Raw genomic sequence first — 24,223 nt, 5'->3', positions numbered from 1 at the left:
ATAACAGAATATCTACTATCAGAAACAGTAAAGTATTTTTTATTTTTAAATGTTATAAATTGATAGTTATATATGGTTTTCTGTAATTTGAAATAATCACTTTTTGAGCAACCATTATTTTTTAAATAGAAATAGCAGATAAATTATTTTGATACATGTATCTGCTTTTGCTGGTGATAATAAGTACGCTCCATGCCAGTTACTTCTCAATTTTGGCCTGATATGTTTATAAATAAGCACATATCATGCAATTTCTTGTACCAGAATTAACACTGCTTTTGTTATCCAAGTAGATTTTGTATTCTGTACACCTCTCCCTTGATAACTTGCACACAATGGGATCCAAAAACATATACCACACTATAAATGAGGGTACAATCTTCCAAGGGACCTCCCCAAAAATAAGTGATACCATCCTCGCTAGACAGTGAGAATACCACAGCAGGTGGGAACTGGGTGGTTGACTGACTGAATCCTCATTTTATAATAGTGTCAAGAATAATTGTAAATAAATGCTCTTTTTTCTTCTGTTGATTAGTCTGGTTCCCGGAGTATTTTGCAGTTGTAGAGTGTGATGTTAGGAGTCTATGAAGCTGGAAACCACACTAAATGTTGATACACTACCAAACAGAATTCCCATTTTCAAAAACTAGCTACATTTATTTCATGAAAAAATCATTCTTTGTCGAAACTCACATTTTGTATTGTTCATTTAGTAAAATATTAATTTAATGATTTCATTGCAAGTAATACTGAATCTTTCAACCTTGGAGATGTCTCTAAATGCCAGTACAGGAATTCTCTGAAACTAGTTTCTTCACAATGGTCCGTACCTGTGAAACAAAGATCTTTATTTTATGAATATTCATTTTGCTTGATTGCCCTGCTATCATTGATTACATTTATAAATGAGTAGGTTAATTTAAGGTAGTGTAATTATATTACATACACAGTAACATTTATATCAGTGTTCAGTCGATCAATTGAAATGAGTTCACCCGAGATCTTAAACACATAGGATTTGCATGTCTTTTAATTTGTCTTTTATCCCACCTCCTTTATTTGATACAAAAGATGCAATTAACATGATAATACAAGGTCAGCTTTTAATTCATTGCAACAATACAGCAAACACTTCCCAAGGTGAGATATTAAAACAAGATTTGTAGTTAATTAGGTTCTCAGAGAAATGCTTTTGGACATTGCTGTTATGGTAGATTGACACATTTTACGTTTAAATAGAAAAGAACAATGTATTTGTGATGATTATGCTTAAAAGATAGAATGAAAACACATATCTTAATTGATACAAAATTGTTTGATTGGTATTTATTTATTAAGGTACTGCCTCCACTAGGCAGAAGTGACATTTTCATTAATCAAAATTGTGTTGAATGTCATGATTTAAAGTATACAGAGAGTGTTATTTGGAAAGAAAATGTAACAAATTATGACTTATTATAAGTTGATAATTTTCTAATGTTGATTAAAATTTCCAGGTCCTAGCTACCGTTTTTGACAATAAAACAAGTGATATATTAAGTTCAGTTACAAATTTGATCACAATTTTCTGAAGTTTAACAAATAGGGATACATTTTTTACTATCTTCTGGTTTAAAAAAGATGGGAACTGCCTGTTGCTAAGATGATTCTAGAACCTTTAACGTAGGTACCACATTTGCTGCAGAAATAATTTGGTCTCTGATTATTTGATGTACTTTAAATGGCTGCACAATGGAATATTCTATGATCTAGCTCACCTTTAACATTATTTACTGGTGTTCGCAATAATATTTTCATTGATTTTCTAAATTTTGGTCTCACTGGCAACACATAAAGGTCACTTTTCTGACATCGACAGCCATAAAAGTTTTTGCATTTAACTCCATTTCTCAGACACTTTTTTATGGAATGTTAAGACAATTGATGGATTGGTTCATTGAGAGCGCTACTCACCACAGCAAAAGTAGATTACAGTAACATATCTGTATATTCCAGTGATTATATTGATATTTTGCATTTATCTCTATATTTGATATGTTGTCATGGAACTTGATGGATTGTTTCTTATAGGTTAGTGTTCACCACAGTAAAAGATGATCACAATATCCTCTTCATGCTCCAGTGATTGTGTTGATTTTTCTGCATTTAGTTCAGTTTCTTTGATACTGTTGCAGTGAAGCTTGATGCATTGGTTCTTGAAGTCATGATATTTGATTATGTGCAGTATTTACCCCACTGTTCTGATTTTAGGTTTGGTTTCAAGCTAACAGTATAAATCATGAATTGTTGATGCATTGTGTAACATAGGAGTTTGATGTGTTTTGTTCTTATTTGGTTTTGTATTGTATAGCTAAATTAGATGATTTTAATTCTGCATTTATGAAAATTGTTTCCTCAGCTGTTACATACTCTATACATACATGCCAACCATTACGCTTTTGACATAATCATTATGCTTTTTTTCACTAAATCACGCCTTACGCGTAAACGTATATGGATTATGCTTTTTCCGTATATCCACCTTCCCAAAAAAATTAATTCTTTGTTTTCTCGTTTTTGTTAACATCCCATTAATGCCACAGACGTATTTTAGAAAAGACGGCTTCTTCGTAACTACAATATAAGAGTATGCTTATCCGTACACTTTCCTAACAGTATTATGTTCTATTTATAGCAACTATCCTATTACCTAGAAACATGCTGGTTCTACTTTCAAACTTTGGACCTTGTATTCTATTTATAGCAGCGGTATGGCTTAGTGAGAAGAGAACAGACTGGTTTTCTAATTTTTAATCTTTACTCGCAGATTCTTTTTTCTAATTTATATTTAGTACAGAACCAGTCTATAGGTATTTGGCGCTAAAAAGTATAATTTATTTTAGTCGATGCGTGTATGAGAGCAAAAATAATATCACAGATGGATTAGAAAATAGCCAAAAATAAACGAAACAAAAAATAACAGAATCCTCCAAAGATGAGGACACGAGGGCAGCATCATGTGCCATCTATTGCAGGGTGTGTGGAAATAATTTTATTATTTGGTGCTAAAAGTCTTCAGATGTATTCTAGTAGATGTTTGTGTTAGAGCACATATATTGTTTCAAAGAATTTCACAGGTGGATCAGAAAAAGACCAACAGAAAAACTACAAATCCTTCAAAGATGAATATATGAATGGCATAATACAGTGTTCCATTCTCGGCCACAGGGGCTCATATCGTTGCTTAAAATTGACCTGTCTTACATGTACTATATTGTATTCTAGGGCAGTATCATGCTCATTGCATTCTGTGCGGAAACAATTTTAATATTGGGCATGTTGGTAAATTTTATGTGGAGAAACACTTGAAAACAAAGAAACACGTTGAATTAGCTCGTCTTACGAACTCCAGTACTAAGGTAACTTCTTATCTACAGCAGAACTAAATTGCGGACATGAATGTTATAAATGATGAGGTGTTATTTACCGAGTTCTTAATAGAAAGATAATGAAGATCTTGCTGTTGGTGCAGAAGCAAGAGAATTCATAGAACACAATTCTACTCTAGCTGTGAATGTGTTTTATGATAATGTTAGAGATTATTATGCTACAGCCTGTGATTACGTGTTCCAGAAATTCCCCTATGGAGATGAAGTGCTTTTAAATGTTTCAGTTGCTGATGTAAATGAGAGACAGTCAAAAAGCTTCAAAAGTGTTTGATTCTTTGTCAAGAGATATCCCTTTCTATTACCATCCTTGTCTACCTTGGATCATCTTGAAGGAGAATTCCTGAAGTATAATGTTGGGATTCTACCTGACAATATACTTAATGCAGATAGAGTTGGTGTGCAGTGGCACCTTATTTCCCAGCTAAAAGACACAATCACTGGAAGATATAAATTTCCTCTTCTTTGTCAGGTTATGAAAGGAATATTGGTTCTTTACCATTCTAATGCTGACTGTGAGAGATTGTTCAGTATTGTTAACAAACATAAAAGTGAATTCAGATCCAGGCTCAGTAACCCAGTACTTTGTACTCTACTGGTGTGCAAAACATTCATGGTCTCAGCTGGTACAAAGTGTTTTAAAATGCAACATGAAAATCTGTTGCTTTCTAAAGCTAAAAGTGCTACATATAAAAACTTGAAGCAGTAAAGGATGTTAAAAGACGAGAGGGGCAAATAAATCATTGTTTATTTAATTTTTAGCATGTTATATATGGATTCCTCTTTTTCTGGCATGTATGTCTATAACAATAACAAAAACCTTAAATAAATTACATTTGTGCTTGGCTGTCACTAATACAAAAATTTAAAAACTGGCAAGGTGTTTGATTATCTTTTAAGATTTTTCCCCGTTTCTAAAGCCATCTGTATTATATAATTATCTTTCCACTCTCTTCAGTGTACCGTGCAAGTTTCTGTCAGACATTTGCTGAGATGAATGCACCAACAGGGGAGTGGAGAACAATCATAGCAGGAACCCTCATGGGCTTTGCAGTAACAGTGTGGCTTTTGATCTACATGAAAAAATTTGGTAAGTTTAATCAAGGTCTTGCTTATTTTGGTGGAGTTATGGCCCCATAATATAAAGTACCCCATTTTTGTAGGTATAATGGTCATAGACCAGAAGAGCATATGGGGTGGCCTGTTGTCTGTATTCATCCGAGGTAGCTCAGATGGTAGAGCATTGAACTTGTGATTGAAGTGTCACAGGTTTTTTGCCTTCATTCACTTTGCATGATATAGTTAATGAAGGATGCTCTCAATGCTCCAGTTACTCTAAGTCTTGATTTCAGTAATTGATTTGGGGGACAGATCAGGTCCTGTTTTGGCCAGAGTCCCCATGCAAGCCCCCAGCAACACTCTTATCTGTTCAGTGATGTATCAGATTGACGGTCGGGTGCTCATCTGGAGCCAGAAGGACAGATTCTTCAGGGTTTGTGGCACAGGGTTGAATCTGTCCTCCACATCAACTATTTGGAAATTGTGTTCTTTGCCCATCAGGGTGCTTTTACAAATAAGTTGTTGTGTGATGGTCTCTTTCAACAACACGTCAGCGGTGGCATACCTTATGCGAAATTTTAGTTTATGAACAACTTGATGATCTTGAGTTATTGTAGGTGCACATTGCCAGTGTTGAAATGTGGTTTGTCTTGATAATGAACATTGAGGGGACTGCTCTAGTGGTTGAGTGCCCGCCTCGGATGCTGGAGGTCGCATGTTTGAACCCTGGTCGAGTCATACCAAAGACTTTTAAAAATGATATTAACAGCTGCCTCTCTTGGCGCTCAGCATTAAGAAGCTTGTGTTAGGACAGGTCGGCCTGCTGTCAGGATAATGTGACTGGGTGGGACATCATGCTACATGTCTGCGGCATGATGTCCCAGCGCCAGATATCACTATAAACTGTCACACTGCAGACATCATAGTGATATACTGAAAAATTGTTAAAGCTACGTTAAAAATCCAAATCACACCCACACCCAGTTGAGATTCCCAATCTCGGGCATATCTATGATGAGGATGATCAAAATAGACCATTATGTCCAATTATGGCTTTACATTTTTATTTGGTATCCTCTCAGAGGAGAAAAAGGATAGGAAGTGTCTTTTCCTCCCCACTAAAAGTTCAGTTGATATTTCAACTGCCACCATTTTTAGGTAAATTGTTTTAACTATTGAGAGAGCTTACCAGTCCCTTACTGATAGAGACCTGCCTTTCATGAAAATTAAAGCCTGTGAGGTTTGGGCCATTGCTGCATCATGGGCATATCTAACAGGTTCATCTTGTGAGAGTGTGATGATAGGCACATTTTTGCACTCTCGCACTACTTTCTTCTTTTGTCTTTGCTTATTAGCTCACCAAAGTTAAGGCATTTTCTCCTTGTGCCCAGTTATCATCGCTTAGAAAGTGGTTGATGTATGTTTCATCCTGCAGTAGCATGCTGCTCTTAAATGAGGGTGAATATTTCTAGTGTTTATTTTTATTCACCAGCATTTGGATCATCAGACACCCACCATACTGACAACTTCAACTATGCAATACAATAGGTTTGGTATTACTGATGCTAAAGTAGGGGTGGGTTAAAATAACTCTGTATTTATCTGTTGGTATTGTCAGATTACCTCCTCACATCCAGCACTGATATCCCACAGAGCTAGGCTGTGTCTTAGAAAAAGAATGGCAGTATTCCTGGGCAGTGCATCTGGGATGTCTGCAGCAAGATGCCCCAGAGCTAGACATCACTTTAAACTGCCATACTGCAGACATTGTAGCGATATGACTTGTAAATTGTTAAAGCTATGTTTAAAATCTAAATCACACACAAATCACACATAATCAGCTATACAGCATGATGCCCCTTTCACAGACATGATATCATTAATGAATGCAGACTCTTTCACTTCACCAAATTTAATTGGCACATTGGGTCCAGGACAAGACATTATGTTGTAGTTTAAACCATGCAGAAAGGAAGCTTTACAAATGTGTGTTTAAAATACAGGCTACATAGGAAGTATTTACCCATCATTCTCAATGTTGCACCTTGGTTGCTGTCAGATGAACATTTTATGTATCTCTGCCCCCCCATTAGTGATCAGGATATTGGGATTTGTTAAATTTAGGGGGACTGTGGCAGTTGGAGTGAGAAAATGTTCCATGGGTTTGCTCAGGGTGCAACATTACCATAAGGTTTATCAACTTTTAAATTAAATTCGCAGTCTGAGCACATAACAGTTATCATGACAATGTGCATGGAATCTAGAGGATGATTGATATAATCAAAATCACTCTTAATGGTCAGGTTGATTGATTTGCAGTAGCCAATTAGGAATATTGGTCAGGCAAATTAATTCATAGGTTGCTGATCTGAGTTTTCACAGTTCTTAATTAGATGTACTTTTACAGACTTGGATTTTCACTTTGCAGTCTGTTTTCATCTTTCACTTACCTCCATTTCAGTGTATCCACCACTACCACACACTATAACTCGTGAATATCAGGAGAAAGAGTTACAGAGGATGATTGCTCAGGGACAGGGTCCAGTAGAGGGCATCTCATCAAAGTATGACTATGAGAAGGGAGATTGGAAGAAATAATAAAGGAATCATTAGGTGTATACAACAAAGAATATCTTAAATATGAACTTAAATTTTTTTAATTTTGCTGTGTTACCACATGCCATGAAAGGCTGTAATAGAGGGATCTGCTCAGCTGTAAGTGTGGAAGATAGAAATTGAACTATTAAATATGAATTATATCCAAGTGTTTTTGTTCAATTATTTGTCCCCATTTCTGACACAGGGATGAAAAAAATGTCTTCTGGCACTCATAATGATATATAATTTAGCTTTAAGGAGTTAATAATATTTTTAAAAAATCCTTCTATATTTATGGTATTGATGCCATGAAAAACAGTCATTCATTCAAACTGTATTTTCAGGTACTGTTTTCTTAAATCAAACTTGGGTCATATTAAAATCAGTTGTTCAGATAAATTAATTTAAGATTCTTATATGTGTCAGGATTTTCGTAAATGCTTGTCATGCTGTTGTCCAGAACAGTAGTGTCAGATTTGTTGTGATAATGTATTACTCTTTTTCCTCTCTCTGTCCCAAGAAGCTTGTTAGCAAAATTTACATAACTATCCAGTGCAAACAAAATACAATTTTTATACTTTTCAGTTTTGGGTCTTTGTTGGTCTGCATTGGTGCATATGTATTTTACAAATACAAGTGTACAGTATGCTAGGTTATTTAAAACAAATATTCCCAAGGAATCTGATCCCTGTATTCAGACCACGACATGGCAGGTACTGATTTTAGTACTGACTGCTCCACTTTGTTGATGATGGCTTTGATTTTGTTGGGATGAAATAAAGTGCTGTACTGTTTATGTGAAGATGTTTACACTAAACAGTAAGGGCTGTTCCAGTAAAACATATATCCCCCCTGGGGAGGGCACTTCAAAAAAACTTTTGTAGAAGGTTGTGTTTCTAACTATTTTGATTCTGACAGTGGAAGCTTGGTTAGGAAAATCACTTCTGTTGTGGGTTGTGTTAACAAAATGAGAAATCGCTGGTGGGTTTGTCAGAAAGAAGAAAAAAAAAATGAATATATATTTAAAATCGCATCTAACCCTCTCCTAGCGGTCTAACTTGAATGAAACATTGGGTCAGAAAATTATGCCAGTACACATAATTTGTATGAATTCGCGTACTTTTAAAGCAGTGATATGCATTCAGCAAATTACATCAATGTTGCAGATATAAAAAAATGTGCTTTGCGCAGTATGCAATTTTTTATTAAACTTTTAACTTTAAAAGTGCAATTTGCACTGTCGCAGCTATCTCCCAATGCTTGATGTGACATCCAGATATCTGGAGACATCGGTTCGACATGAATGGCTGTTAAACTAAAGTTGATTGGTTCATTGGCCTTGGAACAGGCATTTTATGGAGTTTTAGCCTTGCTTTCATCGAAGTTTTACAAATGCGTGTTTCCAATAAGGGCCACACAGGAAACCAAACTGGTTGAATCACAACACGGTTTGTCTTCAGACAACGTTTTCAGTCGGCAAATACTGGCTGGTGATAGCTATGATGACAATGAATTTCATGTATATCGGTCTGTTGGACATTGGGAAAATGCCACTGGAAATACCAGTATGTGATTTTGAGCCCAAAATTGATGTTGAGCCCGATGTACATGTTGGATGGACAATATGCCAGTTATATTTATTCAAGATACCCATGTCTAAACAAGCAGATTATTGGAATGTTGGACTTAAAACACTAATACAGCATTATGGAAGAGAAAAATCTGGCATAAGAGGCAGCAAAACAGTGATACAAGGAAGTGAATCTTTGGCAGAGTTCATGTTAGTGAAAACTGACAGAGGTCTCGGAAATGCTTATAATCACACATATTTGGATGCCAATTTTTTTATTTAGGTGGCCGGTAAAATTCAAAGACTTGCCAGTCCTGCTTCAGTCACCTACATAGTGGGAAAATTAGTTGATCAATTATCTGTGCTGATATTTACAATGACAGAATTTAGTGGTTGTAAGCCCCCCCCCCCCGTCGTCACCATTATAAGAGTACATCTAAAGAACATGCTGCAATAGCTAAGTGGCAAGATCAAAGGCTTTGACTGGCAACTGGGTGGGAAAATCTACTGATATTTACAGTGCTTGAATTCAGAGGCAGAAATAACCAGAGATGTACATGTGGTCATTTATAACAGTACATAAATAAACAACTTTAGCTTTCATTATTGTGGTCATTTCCGAGTGTAACGGAATAAGCAGTGCACGTGACCTTGGAATCATGATATGTTGAGACTTAAAATGAGTATTTTGGGGTTCAATGGCAAACTGACGAAGATTGTAATGAGGTTCATGAGAGTGCTAAAGTTGCTAGAAATGATAGTTTGGAAGGGACAGTAGCCAAGTGTAAGAAAGTGTGTGATGCCTAGCTTAGTGCTTTGAATAAGACCTTCCTTGGATAAAAAAAATTTAGACTCACTCTGATGGACAAATAAGAGCTATGTCAGTGTTATAAAGAATGTAGAAATTAAACTCTATGGCAGCCAATAGTTCTTATAATTTGCATAGTTTTCTGGGAGGGAACTGCAACTTTTGCTGGTGGGACTCATATTTTTACCAAAATGGGAGCCATGGACTCTTAGTTTTAAAATCCTAACGAGACCTCGAGTTCAAAATTTTTCTTTTTGGAACAGAGATATCCAAGAGAGAACACCCATGGGGCCATACCTGTGAGTTGTGAGTTGAAAATTGCACAACCATAAAGAACAGTAACTTGTTCAAGCTAGTTATGCATATGCGTTTCAAACAGCAGGCAATGAAAGGAGTTCACAGCACAGAATAATATTCGTACACAGAGGAGGAGGATCATATTAAATTCAGAAAACAATTAACAGATTAATGCTCATTGGGAACATCAGAGAAACCCCATACAACATAACTGAGTGTGTGTAGATCTCTAGTTGGCAGAACCACTATGGCAACAAAAGAATAAAGAGGCATACTTTTATATCATGCAGATGTATGACCAAATTAAGTACACGCTCAGTATGTGCGAAAATTAAATGACATTAAACATAAAAGACTGACTGATCTGTGTAAACTCAGAGCAAGATGGATAAAATTTGTCCTGTTTGTGTTCGGTTCTTCCTATGTATATTTTGATCATGGTGGTATTTTCTGTAGACCTTTTGGCACTTGGTTCCAAGCCATCATTTGGTATTTGTATTACAAATTGGATAACTAAAAAAGTCTGTTTTCTAGTACACTACATTTTTAAGCAGTGTCATTAACTAATGATGAAATTGATGAAAAAATACTTGATGTCATTCTGATATATGGATTCTTTACTACACTACTAATTTTCATCCTGATTCTGTTTTTTACCATCTCCTTTAGTCTTACTGGTACCAGTGCTTTTAATAAAATTGTTCCTTTTATTTTCTTGCAATCTAAATATTTGTAATGATGTGTTATTGTGAAAAGGTAAAATGTGCTTAGTGTTGTAAAATTTAAAACTTATAATTTGCAAGGGACTAAAATAAAAAGTGGGCAGAAATTATTGCCATATTACAGTGTTGTTAGAAACAGCAGAATAGTTGTACAAGATGTATTTTGCAAAATTGTAGAACTAGTGCTTGTATTGTCACCACATATTCTACTTAAATAATAATATCATTATTTCTGTATATTCCTATCAGTATTTTCCCAGTGGTAGTAATTTTCTGATCTGATGTTGTTCATTTCTTGCGCAAGTTTTACACATCAAGAATTCTCACTGTATCATTAAAAAACAATGTAATCTGCACCAAATTGAGTTGTTTGAGAAGAAATTATTTTAACCCAAAAATCACTGAAGCTACTTCGAGTTCTTGCATTAAGTCTCACATTAAATAACATTTGAAGTAGCCACGATAGTAGTTTAGGATGCAACTGTACCAATTTCACCTTTGGTATATCCAAATCTTGAATGTTATGGAGAAACATGGCTCCAAAATAAACACATCAATTTTAGAACCTGTTCATTGACTATGAATCAAGTATCAGAGTCCAACTCAATTGCTAGAAAATTTTTTAATTTTTTTGACAATATCATAATTAGTTGTCAAATATGGAGTGTAGTCTTTATGCCATCCCAACCAAGACCCCACCACAACCACGTGACCATGCCCAATGACATCACAGTAATAATCGCTATACAACTAGAGATGACATCTCTTCGAGAATTTTGATTTCAGTAGAGCCTTAACAGAGTGGAACAGATAGAAAGAGTGACATATTTAAGTGTTAGGGAGATATTTAACAATGGCTATTCCCACCACCACCACTTCCTCATTGGAGATCACACACACAAAACTTCAGAGTACATCCTGAAATCCTGGCAGCATCCCTGCAGGGGAGATAACTTGACTATTCGATTTTATTGGTCTCTGGTTATCCCATAGTATTTCTGTTACTTGAACATTATCTTTCAGTGTGTCCATTCAGCATGGTCGAAAAAGTCCTACAACCATTGAGAGTTGTTAAGGGACTCACATTACTACAGATGTGAAAGAACAAGAACCATACTATAAATCAGTGAAGATAAAATAGAGTATATATGGGTTTGACTGTCCCTGATTGGTTGATAATGAAAGTAAGATTTTAGTAAAAACAATCATTTGAGAGCTTGTCCTACTTGTAACTGAAAAGAGTGAGGGACATTTGTTTTATTAATATAATTTCAATCCCTTTACAGACCCGAGTTTGGACGACTCATTACTGAAATCAGCAGCTGACTCTTTGGTGCAGTTTTGAAAGCACACATTTCAAATTTGTATAGATCCAGAAAATGGTGCGGCTGTTATCGTTTTCTTTTCACAAAAGCTGTCATCATAGATGTGTCTATACTGATATAAATTTGATTATGAGCACTCAAAATTTTAAGTTACTGAAGTTTAATATCCTGGTGTTTGCACAAATTTACAGTGGGAACTGAATTAGTACAGAGAGTCCTGAACTCTTGAGTTTTGTGCTGAAATATGGAATCCAAGCAGAATACATGCAGAAATGTAGAGGTTTTCAATCTTGGATTTAGTCTCCCCATTGTGTTTCACACTGATATGCATATTCACAGAACATCTGTATAGTAGTAGGAAAAGTAAGTGAGAAATTTAGATACATATCATAAACAAGACAAACAGTGGTGGGGGGGGGGACAAGATCAAAAGAACAGGCTGGAATGGAGAAGTATAATAAAAACAATAATGATTAGAAGTCTGCCTCTTTTTTTATGTGTGCAACATTATTTTCTCGGCTACAGTAAGAAATTTCATCAAAAGGAAGACAATAAAGAGTGTACTAAACCAATAAGAATTTGGCTACTTAAAAGATGTATCAAATGGATTTTAACCTTCTGGTCTGAATCAGTATGGTTGGAAAATATTTGGCAAATTTAAAAATCTTTTGGCAGATTATGATTATACACTACTTCTGCCTGAGAGATGTGAATAATTTTATTTCTTGGTTTGTTGATTGTGATTGTTGCTCAATTCAAATGCATCATTGAAAAACATTGATGCATTCTCATACTTTGTTACAAATATTTATTACAGATGCATATCTCCAGATATTGGTGAATATAGCTTGAATAAGTTATAACAGTTCTAGTTGGAACAATAAACATTGTCAGAGAAAATTTAAAATGTAAACTTTTTGGCAGTGTGTGATGCAGGATAAAGCTCAAGGCTTTTCCATCTCATATGCTCACCATGAAATATTCATTTGTACCAACTGATGATGACTTTTTGGTAACTGTCAGAAAGGCATAATTGACGATTTTCAAAGGTCTACAAAAATTACTTGACTCAAAAGTTATAAACTCATACAGCTGTGGAAAAAATGATTGACTAGTACCTTTGCTGCTGTTGCCACAGTTGATTAGTTGGTTGATTTAGTTTGGTTTGATTTGGGTTTTTTTTGTTGATTTTTTAACAATATTAGGTGGAGGAAGAACCCCGAAAGACCACCAACCTAAATTGGTTGATCTATGACACAAACTCACTTTGTGAGATGTGCAAGTGATGTAAAAGCAAGCACCTTAGTATACTTGGGAACATGGAGCCTCTGTTGATTTGACGTTTATCTCCAACAGCCGAAGTCATTTGGACATGAGATCTCAGGATTCAGTAGATCATTATGGCCTTTACACCATTTTCAGATGAAGAGAATCTATATATGGCAGCCAGTTTTACTGCTGAAGAAAATCCAAGTCCTTTTGAGACACCAAACACCACTTATGTAGAACCACTGACCTTCCACAAGTAACTGGCAACATTCTCATTTACACATTGGAGGCAAGAAATCACATGACAAACATCTTGTACCACTGCCATGGAAGCCCCTTAGATCTGTATTACAAGACAAGCATCTTATACCACTCTGCCATGAAAGCCCCTCAGGCCATAGGTATAAATCTCATATGAAAGACTAGAAGTGGGAGATAGAACCTGTGACAACTGGATTGAAAGTGCAGAATGTTACTGCTAGGCCATCATCAATGATGATGCTGTTGACAATACAGTTAACTGCAGTGACATTGATTTTATGAGTATTCTGGGAAAAATGATTCCTTGAATTTCATCCATTTTTAAAAATCTAACTTGTATAAAAATGTTTGACTTGCTATATTATTTTATAACTTTATATTAGTCTTGCAATAAGGCATAAAAATAAGACATCGGTAACTGAACAAGATGTTCTTACAAGAAATGATATAGTGTAAAAGTAGACAGAAATACTGCAACATCACTTCCACAGGCATCAATGGTTTTTTTTTCTGACAAATCATGTATTATAAGTTTGCCAAAACATTTATTGAAAAAGATAATAACAAGGAATCATAGAATCTGACCACACATTTAAAGCTATACAAGAGTTAACTATTATTCTAATCAAAAGCAGCATGCCTGAGAACAAAGAAAAATAGCAAGACAGTGATCACTTTAGTAAACACGGTTTAGTAAGGATACAAATTCATGATATCTGTATTAGAATAGAAATATCTATTATAAAATCTGTATTCATGAATGTTAAATTAATTGGTAGTAAGGGACTGATCAAAGACATCTACAAATAATAAGCCACCATGAAAATTTGTGATTTCACAATATCAGAGATATACTTGGCTGACAGACAAACAAAGATTGATCATAATGAATGAATACAAATAAAAATGTGCAGTAGATTATATGATCTATAAGAATTCAGTAGATTACCTCCAGCCAGCTGTCATTTAAATCGCTTCTGTCCCCAACCCAATATTAAAATCGCTTCTACCACCCACTAACCCATAGCCAGAAATTATGTTTAAAAAATAAGCTTCTGTAGGGGGCAAGGTTTTTTAATTAAAACGTATCTGATGGTGGATCATAATTTTTTTAAATTGCTTCTGTTGTGGGTTGGTTGAATTTGAAAGTGCCTTCCCCTCGGGGGGTATATGTTTTACTGGAACAGCCCTAAATAACTTTCTTTAAAGGAATGGCTCCTATTTGCTATCACTGCTTGGAATCTAGTGAATAGTGAAGCAACATTCACCCATAATTCAGTAATTGACTACAGTTTGACATGCCATATCAGTAAAATAAGCTCATTTCTCACTTTTCCCCACAAGAGATATAATTGTACTATCTCTGACATCAGTGTTCAGACAAAAAGTCTATATGTAATGTGCAGGAGGTCTTGGGTTCGATCCATGGCCGAGTCATACCAAAGACTTACAAAAATGGTACTAACAGCTGCCTCACTTGGCGCTCAGCATTAAGAGATTACTGTTAGGACTAGCTGGGCTGATGTCAGGATAATGTGACTGGGTGAGACATCATGCTACATGCCTGCAGCATGATGCCCCAGTGCTAGTCATCACTATAAACTGCCACACTCCAGACATCATAGTGATATGACTGAAAAATTGTTAAAGCTATGTTAAAAATCCAATTCATACACACACACCATATGTAATGCCTCAGCATCATGGCCTTGTGTCTTCAGTCCTAGGCAGCAGTTGGGAGTAGGTTGCATAGCACCTGCTCCCTAGGAGGTGTCTTGTGGGGTTAACTTTGCACATTGAACTTTCTTTGTTGAGTAGCTCAGGGTTTTGCACCCTATATGCATACTGATACAACTTGAATCATGAAACTTAGCAAGGGCATGCATATTGATGAGGACTAGACCCTCATTACAAAAGTGGGTCACTGCGACCAATATTTTATGATTCAGTGATTTGGGTTTATTTTGTTTTAGGTTTAAGGTTTATTTCTTGAGCACTGTTTGCTCTTGAATAATCCAGGTTGGTGATGGCATGCAAGCTCTGTCCATAAACAGTCACTGTGACTAACTTTTCATATTTTGCTGGCAATGGTGAAGCTTTTATAAAAAATCATGACACAGTTCTTTTGCACCCTGCGTACTTTTACTTGGAATAATGAAATTTAGTGAGGGGATACATCACATCTACTACATTCTCATTGCAAGTAGGGCCCTGTGACCCATATTTTACAATTCACTGAAAGCACCTAATGCTAAAATCATATTAGATGATTGTTTGCATCTTTATGAGTTCCACTCCTGTGCAACAAAAGGTCACTGACTCACATCTCACACTACATGGGCAAGATCACATAGGATTTTTAGCTGACGATGTATACGCTATGGTTACGCTATGGTGCCTTATATCATGAAGTGGTGAGGGGATACATCTTGAGCATTTAATGTAGAGTTATGTCAGTGTGATCGATATTGGGCATTTTACTTGATGAGCTAAATTTTGTGTCTGATCATTTTTTAGGCACTCTTCGTGCTAGAAAATGAAATTTATAACATTATCTCTGTTGATACCACAAGTTGCAGCAAAAGAAGCTCAGTTACTACCACCAATAACAAAAGTGTGACTAGCACAAAAAATGAATGCCAGGAAGTTAACTCTAGCAAAAGTATTTTATTAATACACATTTAATATTTATTCTTCACTACTGTTATACTAGTCCAAGTTTCTTTCTGACCCATTTTGTTCCAATTTTGATATACTGACATATGTATTGAGATGTAGGTTCCAAGCCAGCTGTCTATCAAAAAGTTCAAGTTTCATTCTACCATATGGTGACTGCATATTATAACCACCTACTAGTGGGTCCTGCAAACTTTAACAACCTTATGTTGAGCCATACCTGAATGAAATTGATAGCAAGATGATTTTTTTTCTTGGAATGCGTGAAAATGTAAATAAAATGCAATATATTGCATCTTCTACTTACTCTGATAAAGTTTTGTCATTTAGCTAATGACCACACTACTTTCTGGCAATAGACCCTGGCGGGCCAAGTGGTCAAAAGCACTTGATTTTACAAATCATTGCCATTTCACCCTTGTCTGCATGGGTTTGAGTCTCCATCTCAGTCAGTGTGGGTATGTGAGAAAACTACCAGTACCTTCCCTTGTGCCAGTGTTTCTTACCAGAGTTTTCCCCCGTGTTCTTCATCCATCTATTATACTGGCTGCCATGTATAGCCTATCTTGCCCTGAGAATTGGTATTAATCCCCAAAGAACTTTTAACTTTTTGACATATTGTATGCATCCTGACCTACCTGGAATCATGAAACTTGGGGCAATGCATCATGATAAGTACAAAAAGTTGTTGGAAAACGTAGTCAATAGGACATTGCATGCTGCTATAATTGTCTTGGAATTTTGTTTCTAAAGTTGAGTTATTGGATGCTTATATGTTGAAATTTTAAAATTTAATAATTGGATGCATGTTTGCATATATTACACATATCAAACCAAAGGTCACTGTGAAGTGTATTTTACGTTTTACTAACATGCATCATGTATTTGCCTTTATCTCATGACCACACAGATTCTTCCATGCTCTATATATATATATATATATACATGTATATCCTTAAGGTAGGCCTATTCTGACCAGTACAAATGGAAGCAGGAATAAATACATTTATTCAATGGTAAGCTGTTGTTCTGGGTTCAACACCGTTTTCAGCACATGATAGGCTGTACATGGTAGCCAGTATAACTTGGTGGAGGAAGAACCCAGTAAAAACCACTGATCACAGGAAGCTGCTGGTAAGCTTACATTTAAACTTCGAACAGAGGTCTCACCATCTCCCACTCTTTGGTTTCTATAGGCCTGCGTCTTCTATATATATCAAGTAAAATCTGTATTGTGGGGTTCAATAATAACAGCTTCTGAATCGGATTTTAAGAACAATGTTTTGAAGAAGAAAAATCTCTGGGTTTTAGCTAATTTTATGTTTTTTTGTCCATCATGTATTGTCCATATAGGCTTCCAAATGTATGATATATACTTGAAATACAGCTGTTATGCAACACTTTGTGCTGTCAGTAAAGCATTTGTACACTTGCATCATAAATATCATGGTGTATGTCTTACTTTGTAGGACTTCCTAATACTAAGTTATAATACTGCTGAACTTGTGACATTTTGTGGGGAAAACTTTGATCATTGCAGGAGTACATATATTAAGAGCCTTGAAGAACACAAAATAATAATACAAAGTAAAAATCAAGAATGCCAGGACTAGGAAGAAGTGGACCAAGAAAAATTAAAAATGTGTTGACAGTGTTGAACAGGGAGAATGCATTTCTACCCCTGAAGACAATAGAGAGGGAGGGAGGGAAGAACTGTCACTGAGAAATTAGATGCATCTGCAGCTGTTGATCAAAATGGCCAAGAATGGAATATATAGAGGGTAGATTTTGGGCACAGAGAAAGTACTGAAGCCTGCATTGGAGAAAGTTCAGAATACTTGTACAAAAGAATTAAAATGAGGGCTTGAAAGTTAATCAACTGAAAAGTGAAGTGTTCGCCATACAGGCAGATAAAGGTAAGTGTGAAACAAAACAAATACTCAAAGAAAATGAGAATCCTGATTCTATCATGTGTCTAGATTCATATGGCTAATGTTTTGAAGAGTATATAACAATTTGTGGAATTTATGGACTCTACATTAAAAATAAAGACATAGTAGAACAGTTTATTGGGAAGTAACCACTTTAAAATAAAGATGTTACCAGGTGATATCTACATTGCTCACTGAGAAGATTTTCTTAAGAAACAAAAATACCACTCATTTGTAGATTCTCATCAACAAGTGCAATGTTTTTGCATTTCCCAGGAAAAGGACATGTTAAAGATGCAAGTATAGTGATAAAAGAAGACCTGATCCTGTTGTCCATGTTTTTTTTTTTTATCCTTGAAAAGTGAAGTGCGTCACAGGCATGGATTTTCAATTACAATGTTTTTATGAAATAGGATGGTGATAGAACAAAAACTCTTGACACTGAAATGTCTTGTAAAAACTAATGGAATATTATAAGTGTTTTTTTTAATATTATTAAACAAGTGTACCTAGCTGATGGTCAGGTTTTTGTTACTACCCGTTAAAATGTACATCGATGCATATCATAAGGTTAGAAACCAGATTAGTTCAAATCATGTCCTGCAAGTTTCTGATGCATATATCCTTTCCTCAATAACTTAAATGTTTGGGAGGCTTTTGTCTTTTATGTGTCTTTCAAATATATCTTTTACATAAAATATGTTGGTGTTTGAAGTTCAGTTCAGGGTTGATGTTTTAGTGTAACTATTCTGTTCTGTTTAGAACTATTGATGGAACTATTATGTAGTGCACTCAGTGCATAGTGAAGGGGGAAAATAAAAATACTGACGTTGAAGAAATTGGATTGGTATGGCACAAGGAAAACGGCTATTCTTTTAGTCCAGTGCTTGTGACTACATTATTCTTTTTTAGTATACATGGTACCTAAATATAACACTTAGTCATGTTTTTACAGAATTTATATTCTACTTCACAAGAATTTTCCACATGAAGTCAGAATGCAGTACTTTTCAAGTTTGAGGTGGGAACATTGGTGGAGTTGGAAATAAAACATGATTTTTTTTGTTTTTAAATCAAATGAATATAAGCTTTGTAGATTACACACATATATTATGTATTCACAGCTTGTTTTAAAAATATACTTGCTTTCAATTTAATTCAACCAACTTTCAACTTGTTTATGAGTTATGTTATTTTCAGAGTTGTGAATGAAGACATTGTTATGACTGTATGGTCTTGAACTAAGTAAAAGGAAGAAGCAAAACCATCCAGTTTTGTAAAATCAACAAATAATTTAATAATCTAAGTTATCAAATGAAAATTTAAGAGAACTTAGAGTATTATGAATTAAATACAGCATAATTCAAAATGTATTATTAAAAGTTCAAAAGTAGAGAGTGTTCCAAACGAGTTCCATGAATCTTGACTGTCGAATTACCAAAGGTCTTGATGTATCATAATATAATCCAGAAAGTCCTTGAATGAGTTCACAAAAATCCATTTTGCAGTAATCTAGCCATATAAAGATAATCATTGTTACTAGTATTCATTCTGCATTTTACTTAACTTAAATTGTTCTGAGGAACATTGTAAGTATTCTACCTTTCAATCAATCCTCACATAATGAATACTTCTGATTTGCCAGACATGACATCTTTAATTGTTGATAGAGACATCGAAACAAAAATTTGGATAAAGGTTTGAAAAAATGTGTGGAAATGCGAATGGCTGGAACACAAAGTTGATATGAACTTTGTTGGACAATTCATCAGAGAACTAAATGCCAGAGCACTAGCACTAAATAGTATTCTTTACCAGACAGATGTGTGTCATGGGTCTCGAGTAACATCATTCTTCAATTCAATGTATCATGAATGATATTATTGATTCCAGAACTGGGAGAATAACCAAATAAATCGACAACTCGGGACAGAATCAAATATGTTTGTAAGGCATCAAGAAGATTGACCATACATTAATTTACAAAAGATTTCTTACATCAGAGGGCAGATGTAATCCAGTCATTTGTTGTTGTTTTAAGGTTCAATGCCATTTTTCAGCACAAGATAGGCTACACATGTCGGCCAATATAAATGGTGGAGAAAGAACCAGGGAAAACCCAGGAAAGAACCACCAACCCACAAGAAACTACAGGCAAGTTTTCTCACATACCCATATTGGCCAAGCCCGAGGCTTGAACCCACGCAGACAGAGGTGAGATGGCAGTGATCAACAGTGAGCGCTTTAGACCACTCGGCCACTCAGGATCCTTATTCCAATCAGAATAATGCAAAATGTTCGTGGACATGTTTTGGAGAATGGAAAGAAAAAATGAAAATTGAGCACACAAAACCCCCAAAAGCTTCAAAATAGAAATTAATATAACAAAATATTTGTTCAAAGATACCAATAATTATACAGAAAAACTCTGGGAAAAGATACCCTTTAAACAAATTCATAAAATAGTTTTATTAGGAGTAAAACAGATTTTAACTGGTTGAAGGTCATGTATTTTCCTCAGTTTATATACAAAGAAATGTGTAGGTAGTCTAGTGACGTCCATTATGTTACATTATGTCATGTTTTATTCTGAGTGTAATAGTTGTGTAATGCAGGAAGACAGCGGTACGGAGATATGACAAGATGTAAATTAACATTGATTTTATATGTATAAGATCTGCTTTGTTTTCACTGACAAGAATGTTACTGCCTTCACCTATTGGTATTTAGCTATACCCCTTCATTAGCATAGGTAAAGGTGGGATTTCCCCAGCCTGACATCAGCAAACATGAAATTCAAAGTTCGACTAGTAACAAAATTTTAATGGCTTGTCTGAAGATGTCATTTTTTTTAATGCAAGAAAGTTGGAAAAGTGCATATTCCTCAGTATATCACAGTCAAAATTTAAAAGACTTATCAGACTTCAATTCCTTTCACAATTAGATAATGCCTCAAAGTACACATGCATTCAGTAGAATTATCAACATAACTTTATTCTGTTATAAGCATACAAAGGAACACCAGCTGAACAAGATAAAAGCTTACAGCCACATTACCACACACTGAGTGACAGACATTGACAGCAATGATCAACGAGGTTGCATGGTTCCTAAGAGAGGCTGGCACTGCTTAGCTTATAATTCATGCTTTATACAAACAACTACAAGTATGGCTCAAATTCTAACATGGATTTGATCCCAAACTAAATGTGTAAATACACTTGGATTAGGTTAACATTCAAAGCTTTATGCATTAGCATCTCTGAAAAATAGAATATACTCAATGTTAGTTCAATTATTAATAATGAGGAAATTTATTTGAGAACTGTTTTTAAGCTCCATCTGGAATCAGATCACAATTATTACTACATATTCAGTACACAAGAATGTAGCCCCAGTCTATATTTTGAGCATATTTGTTTTCTCTCTCCATTGGTGCAGGAGTTAGATTTAGGTCTTCTTCTTGTTGATTTAAAGGTAATTGTTTATTCTTTAGAATGTAAGCATTATGGTGTGGTTGGTTGTGTATATTTCAGCAACACTGCAAAGTGGTTAATGAGGCATTGATGATGATCGGTAATGAAATCTGTGACCTGATGTATGGTGCTTTGTTTTATAGCCCAGTCTCGCAAATGCTGGATAACCTATGACAAGAACTTCATCGTGAATTCATCTTTGAAGGTACTTTAAGATGTGATTTATTATCTTTTGGGTGGAATAGAAAGTTCAGTACTGAGAAATAAATAGAAAATATATAGTAAAATTAATTGTTACCTGATTCCATCTGTCCATTATCTCATTTCTCCCAGCCTGCTGGATGGAATTTGCAGTTGTGTTGTCCATGTGGTAGCCATGTTGCATAAAGGGTGCTGTTCTTGATTCCTACTTGTGGTTTTCCCTGGGAGGACAGTCAGGGGTCAAATTTAAACCAATTGCAATTACAATGGTATTTGAAATCTTTTTAAACCATACTTTTTATATTCAGGCAGAAAGATGCATTATATATTGACAGTTTTGCATAATTGCTTCTGGGTCACTGTCATGGAGATGGGTGTGAATGCAACAATGAATAATATTGTGAAATTCTTAAAGTATTGTTGAAAGGTGGATTAGTTTCCATATATTTTCAACTGATTTCTTTCTTGGAATTAAGTAAACCGTGCTGTGGAATGACCACTAAATCCCACTTCTTATTTTCAGATTTTTTACAAACAACCAAAATCATGTTAAGAGATCCTTTTTCATGTAGCATTGTCCTCGACACTACTCAGATTAAGTATTAACTAAAATAAATATGAAAAGATGTGCAAGATAATCAAACTGTTATCATAGTGAGAATCAAGATAAATCAAGATAAATCAAGTTGCTGCATACAGGTATGATATCTCGTTACATCAAGGGGCCCCGAGTGGCCATGTGGTCTAAAGCGCTCACCGTTCCGGATCACTGCCATCTCACCTCTGTCTGTGTGGGTTCGAGTCCAAGGCTCGGCTAGCATGGGTACGTGGGAAAGCCTGCCAGTAGCTTCTCGTGGGTCGGTGGTTCTTCCCTGGGTTTTCCAGGGTTCTTCCTCCACCAGTTATACTGGCCGCCATGTATAGCCTATCTTGTGCTGAAAAATGGCGTTAAACCCTAGAACAACAACAATCATTACATCAAAACTGATGTAGACAGCTGAGACTTAAAATACATCATACTACTGTTCACGTGGAAATTATCTACCTCAAATTGCTGTCGACAGGTAAGAGTAAAGACTCATCAAATTGCTGTTCACAGGTGAGATATCTCATACATCACACAGTTCTACAAAGGTGAGTCAAGATACAAATTACTGTACACAGGTCCTCTATTCATAGGGAATTATCTACTACTATACATTAAACTGCTGCACACAGGTATGAGTAAAGATAAATCGAGTTGCTGCTCACAGGTGAGATATATTAAACATCAAAATTGCTCTACAAAGGTAAGAGTCAAGCTATATCAAATTATTGTACACAGGTGAGAGTCAAGATATGTCTAATTGGTGTTCACAGGTGAGAGTCAAGCCATATAAAATTAATGTTCACATCTGAGTAAAAAAACATCAAACATGTATTCACAGATGGATCAAGAGATATCAAATTGGTGTTTACAGATGAGGGTCTTTGTTCTCCAGAATACTTTCATGAAATATTTATCCAAAGATACAGTTATACTGAAGAACTAAAGGAAAATACTTCTGTAATGAGTATTTAAAAAGTCTTTCATATCTTTCATATTTAAAATTTTTAATGTGAAGAAATACATAATGTTGCAGACTAACTATTGTATTATGTTCTATTTAGATCTTAACTATACGGTGAATCAGGAAGAATGTGGTTCCAATTTATGGCATGTTGTAAATAAAGAATGATTTCTTCAGATTTTGTATGTACACATTTATTTTGTTGTAGTCTACATTATTATTCCTGTCATTTAGTAGTATTTGTTTCTATCCTCTTTTTTTTTAATATTTTTTTTATTGAATAGCAAATTGCATGGCGTGTGATTTTTCCAGCCCAACAATAGGAAAAGTGAAATTCACGGTTATTACCAAGATTTTAGTGGCTAGTCCGAAGCAAGTCAATTTTTTTTAATGTCAAAAAGTTGGACAACAGCCAGCCTTTAAAAGACTTTCTGAGACTTCAGTTGCTTTCAGTTAAATCGTGCCTTTAAGTACATGTACATTCAAGTTATGGTTGTCAACAAGCCTATCTGCTACTTTAAGCATGCAAAGAAACACCAGGTGAGCGGGATAAAAGCTTACGGCCACATTACCACACACCGAGTGCTGAAAATATTGTTTACGTCAGCCTCGCTTGGCGGCAAAGATCAAAGAGATCACTCACATCCTTCCTGTCCGCAAGAGTTGGTGTCTGATCTTTCTAAGCATCGGTACTAGTAATGTCAATATATATATATATATATATATATATATATATATATATATATATATATATATATACACACACACACACTGCTGTCGGGCATTTCTGTGTACCTAAGGTTTTCGTTTCCAATATTGAAGCAAAACACATACCGAGTTCGAGCGATTGACAAAAATAAAATACAGCCATGCTTACCATTTGAAAAGATGCAATTATTACCAGAACATTCTGTTCAAAATAATATTCATTTCGGACACGGGGGATACCACCGCACTGTTTTCCTGACTCGCGATATGTCGGCCTATTCTGCACATAGCATTGAAAAGATGTAATGTTTATCCACCGTGCTATAGAAATGAAATATATTACT

The 24,223-nt window shown here is 35.2% G+C and overlaps 1 protein-coding gene and 1 long non-coding RNA gene across 4 annotated transcripts in view; one reads left to right on the top strand and one right to left on the bottom strand.

The window, feature by feature from the left end:
* Window positions 1-7,246, top strand: part of LOC149780847 (cytochrome c oxidase subunit 4 isoform 1, mitochondrial-like) — a 16,996-nt gene extending 9,750 nt beyond the window's left edge. For all 3 annotated transcript variants that reach the window (XM_089937931.1, XM_089937933.1, XM_089937932.1), the window contains exons 4-5: window positions 4,387-4,518; window positions 6,949-7,246. In XM_089937931.1, coding sequence (XP_089794057.1) covers window positions 4,387-4,518; window positions 6,949-7,085 — 269 coding nt within the window. In that variant the 3' untranslated portion in view covers window positions 7,086-7,246. The remainder of the gene's footprint in view (window positions 1-4,386; window positions 4,519-6,948) is intronic.
* Window positions 640-24,223, bottom strand: LOC149780846 (uncharacterized). The gene is made up of 3 exons (XR_016415154.1): window positions 24,049-24,223; window positions 21,719-21,842; window positions 640-833 (listed from the first exon to the last, which is right to left on the bottom strand). It is a non-coding gene; the product is annotated as an uncharacterized LOC149780846 (long non-coding RNA).

Source organism: Sinohyriopsis cumingii, chromosome 16 (assembly GCF_028554795.1).
Source record: "Sinohyriopsis cumingii isolate HCF-2022 chromosome 16, ASM2855479v2, whole genome shotgun sequence".
Lineage (NCBI taxonomy): Eukaryota > Metazoa > Mollusca > Bivalvia > Unionida > Unionidae > Sinohyriopsis > Sinohyriopsis cumingii.
The sequence above is the reverse complement of the archived record's forward strand: the minus strand, read 5'-3'. Positions and strand labels throughout refer to the sequence as shown.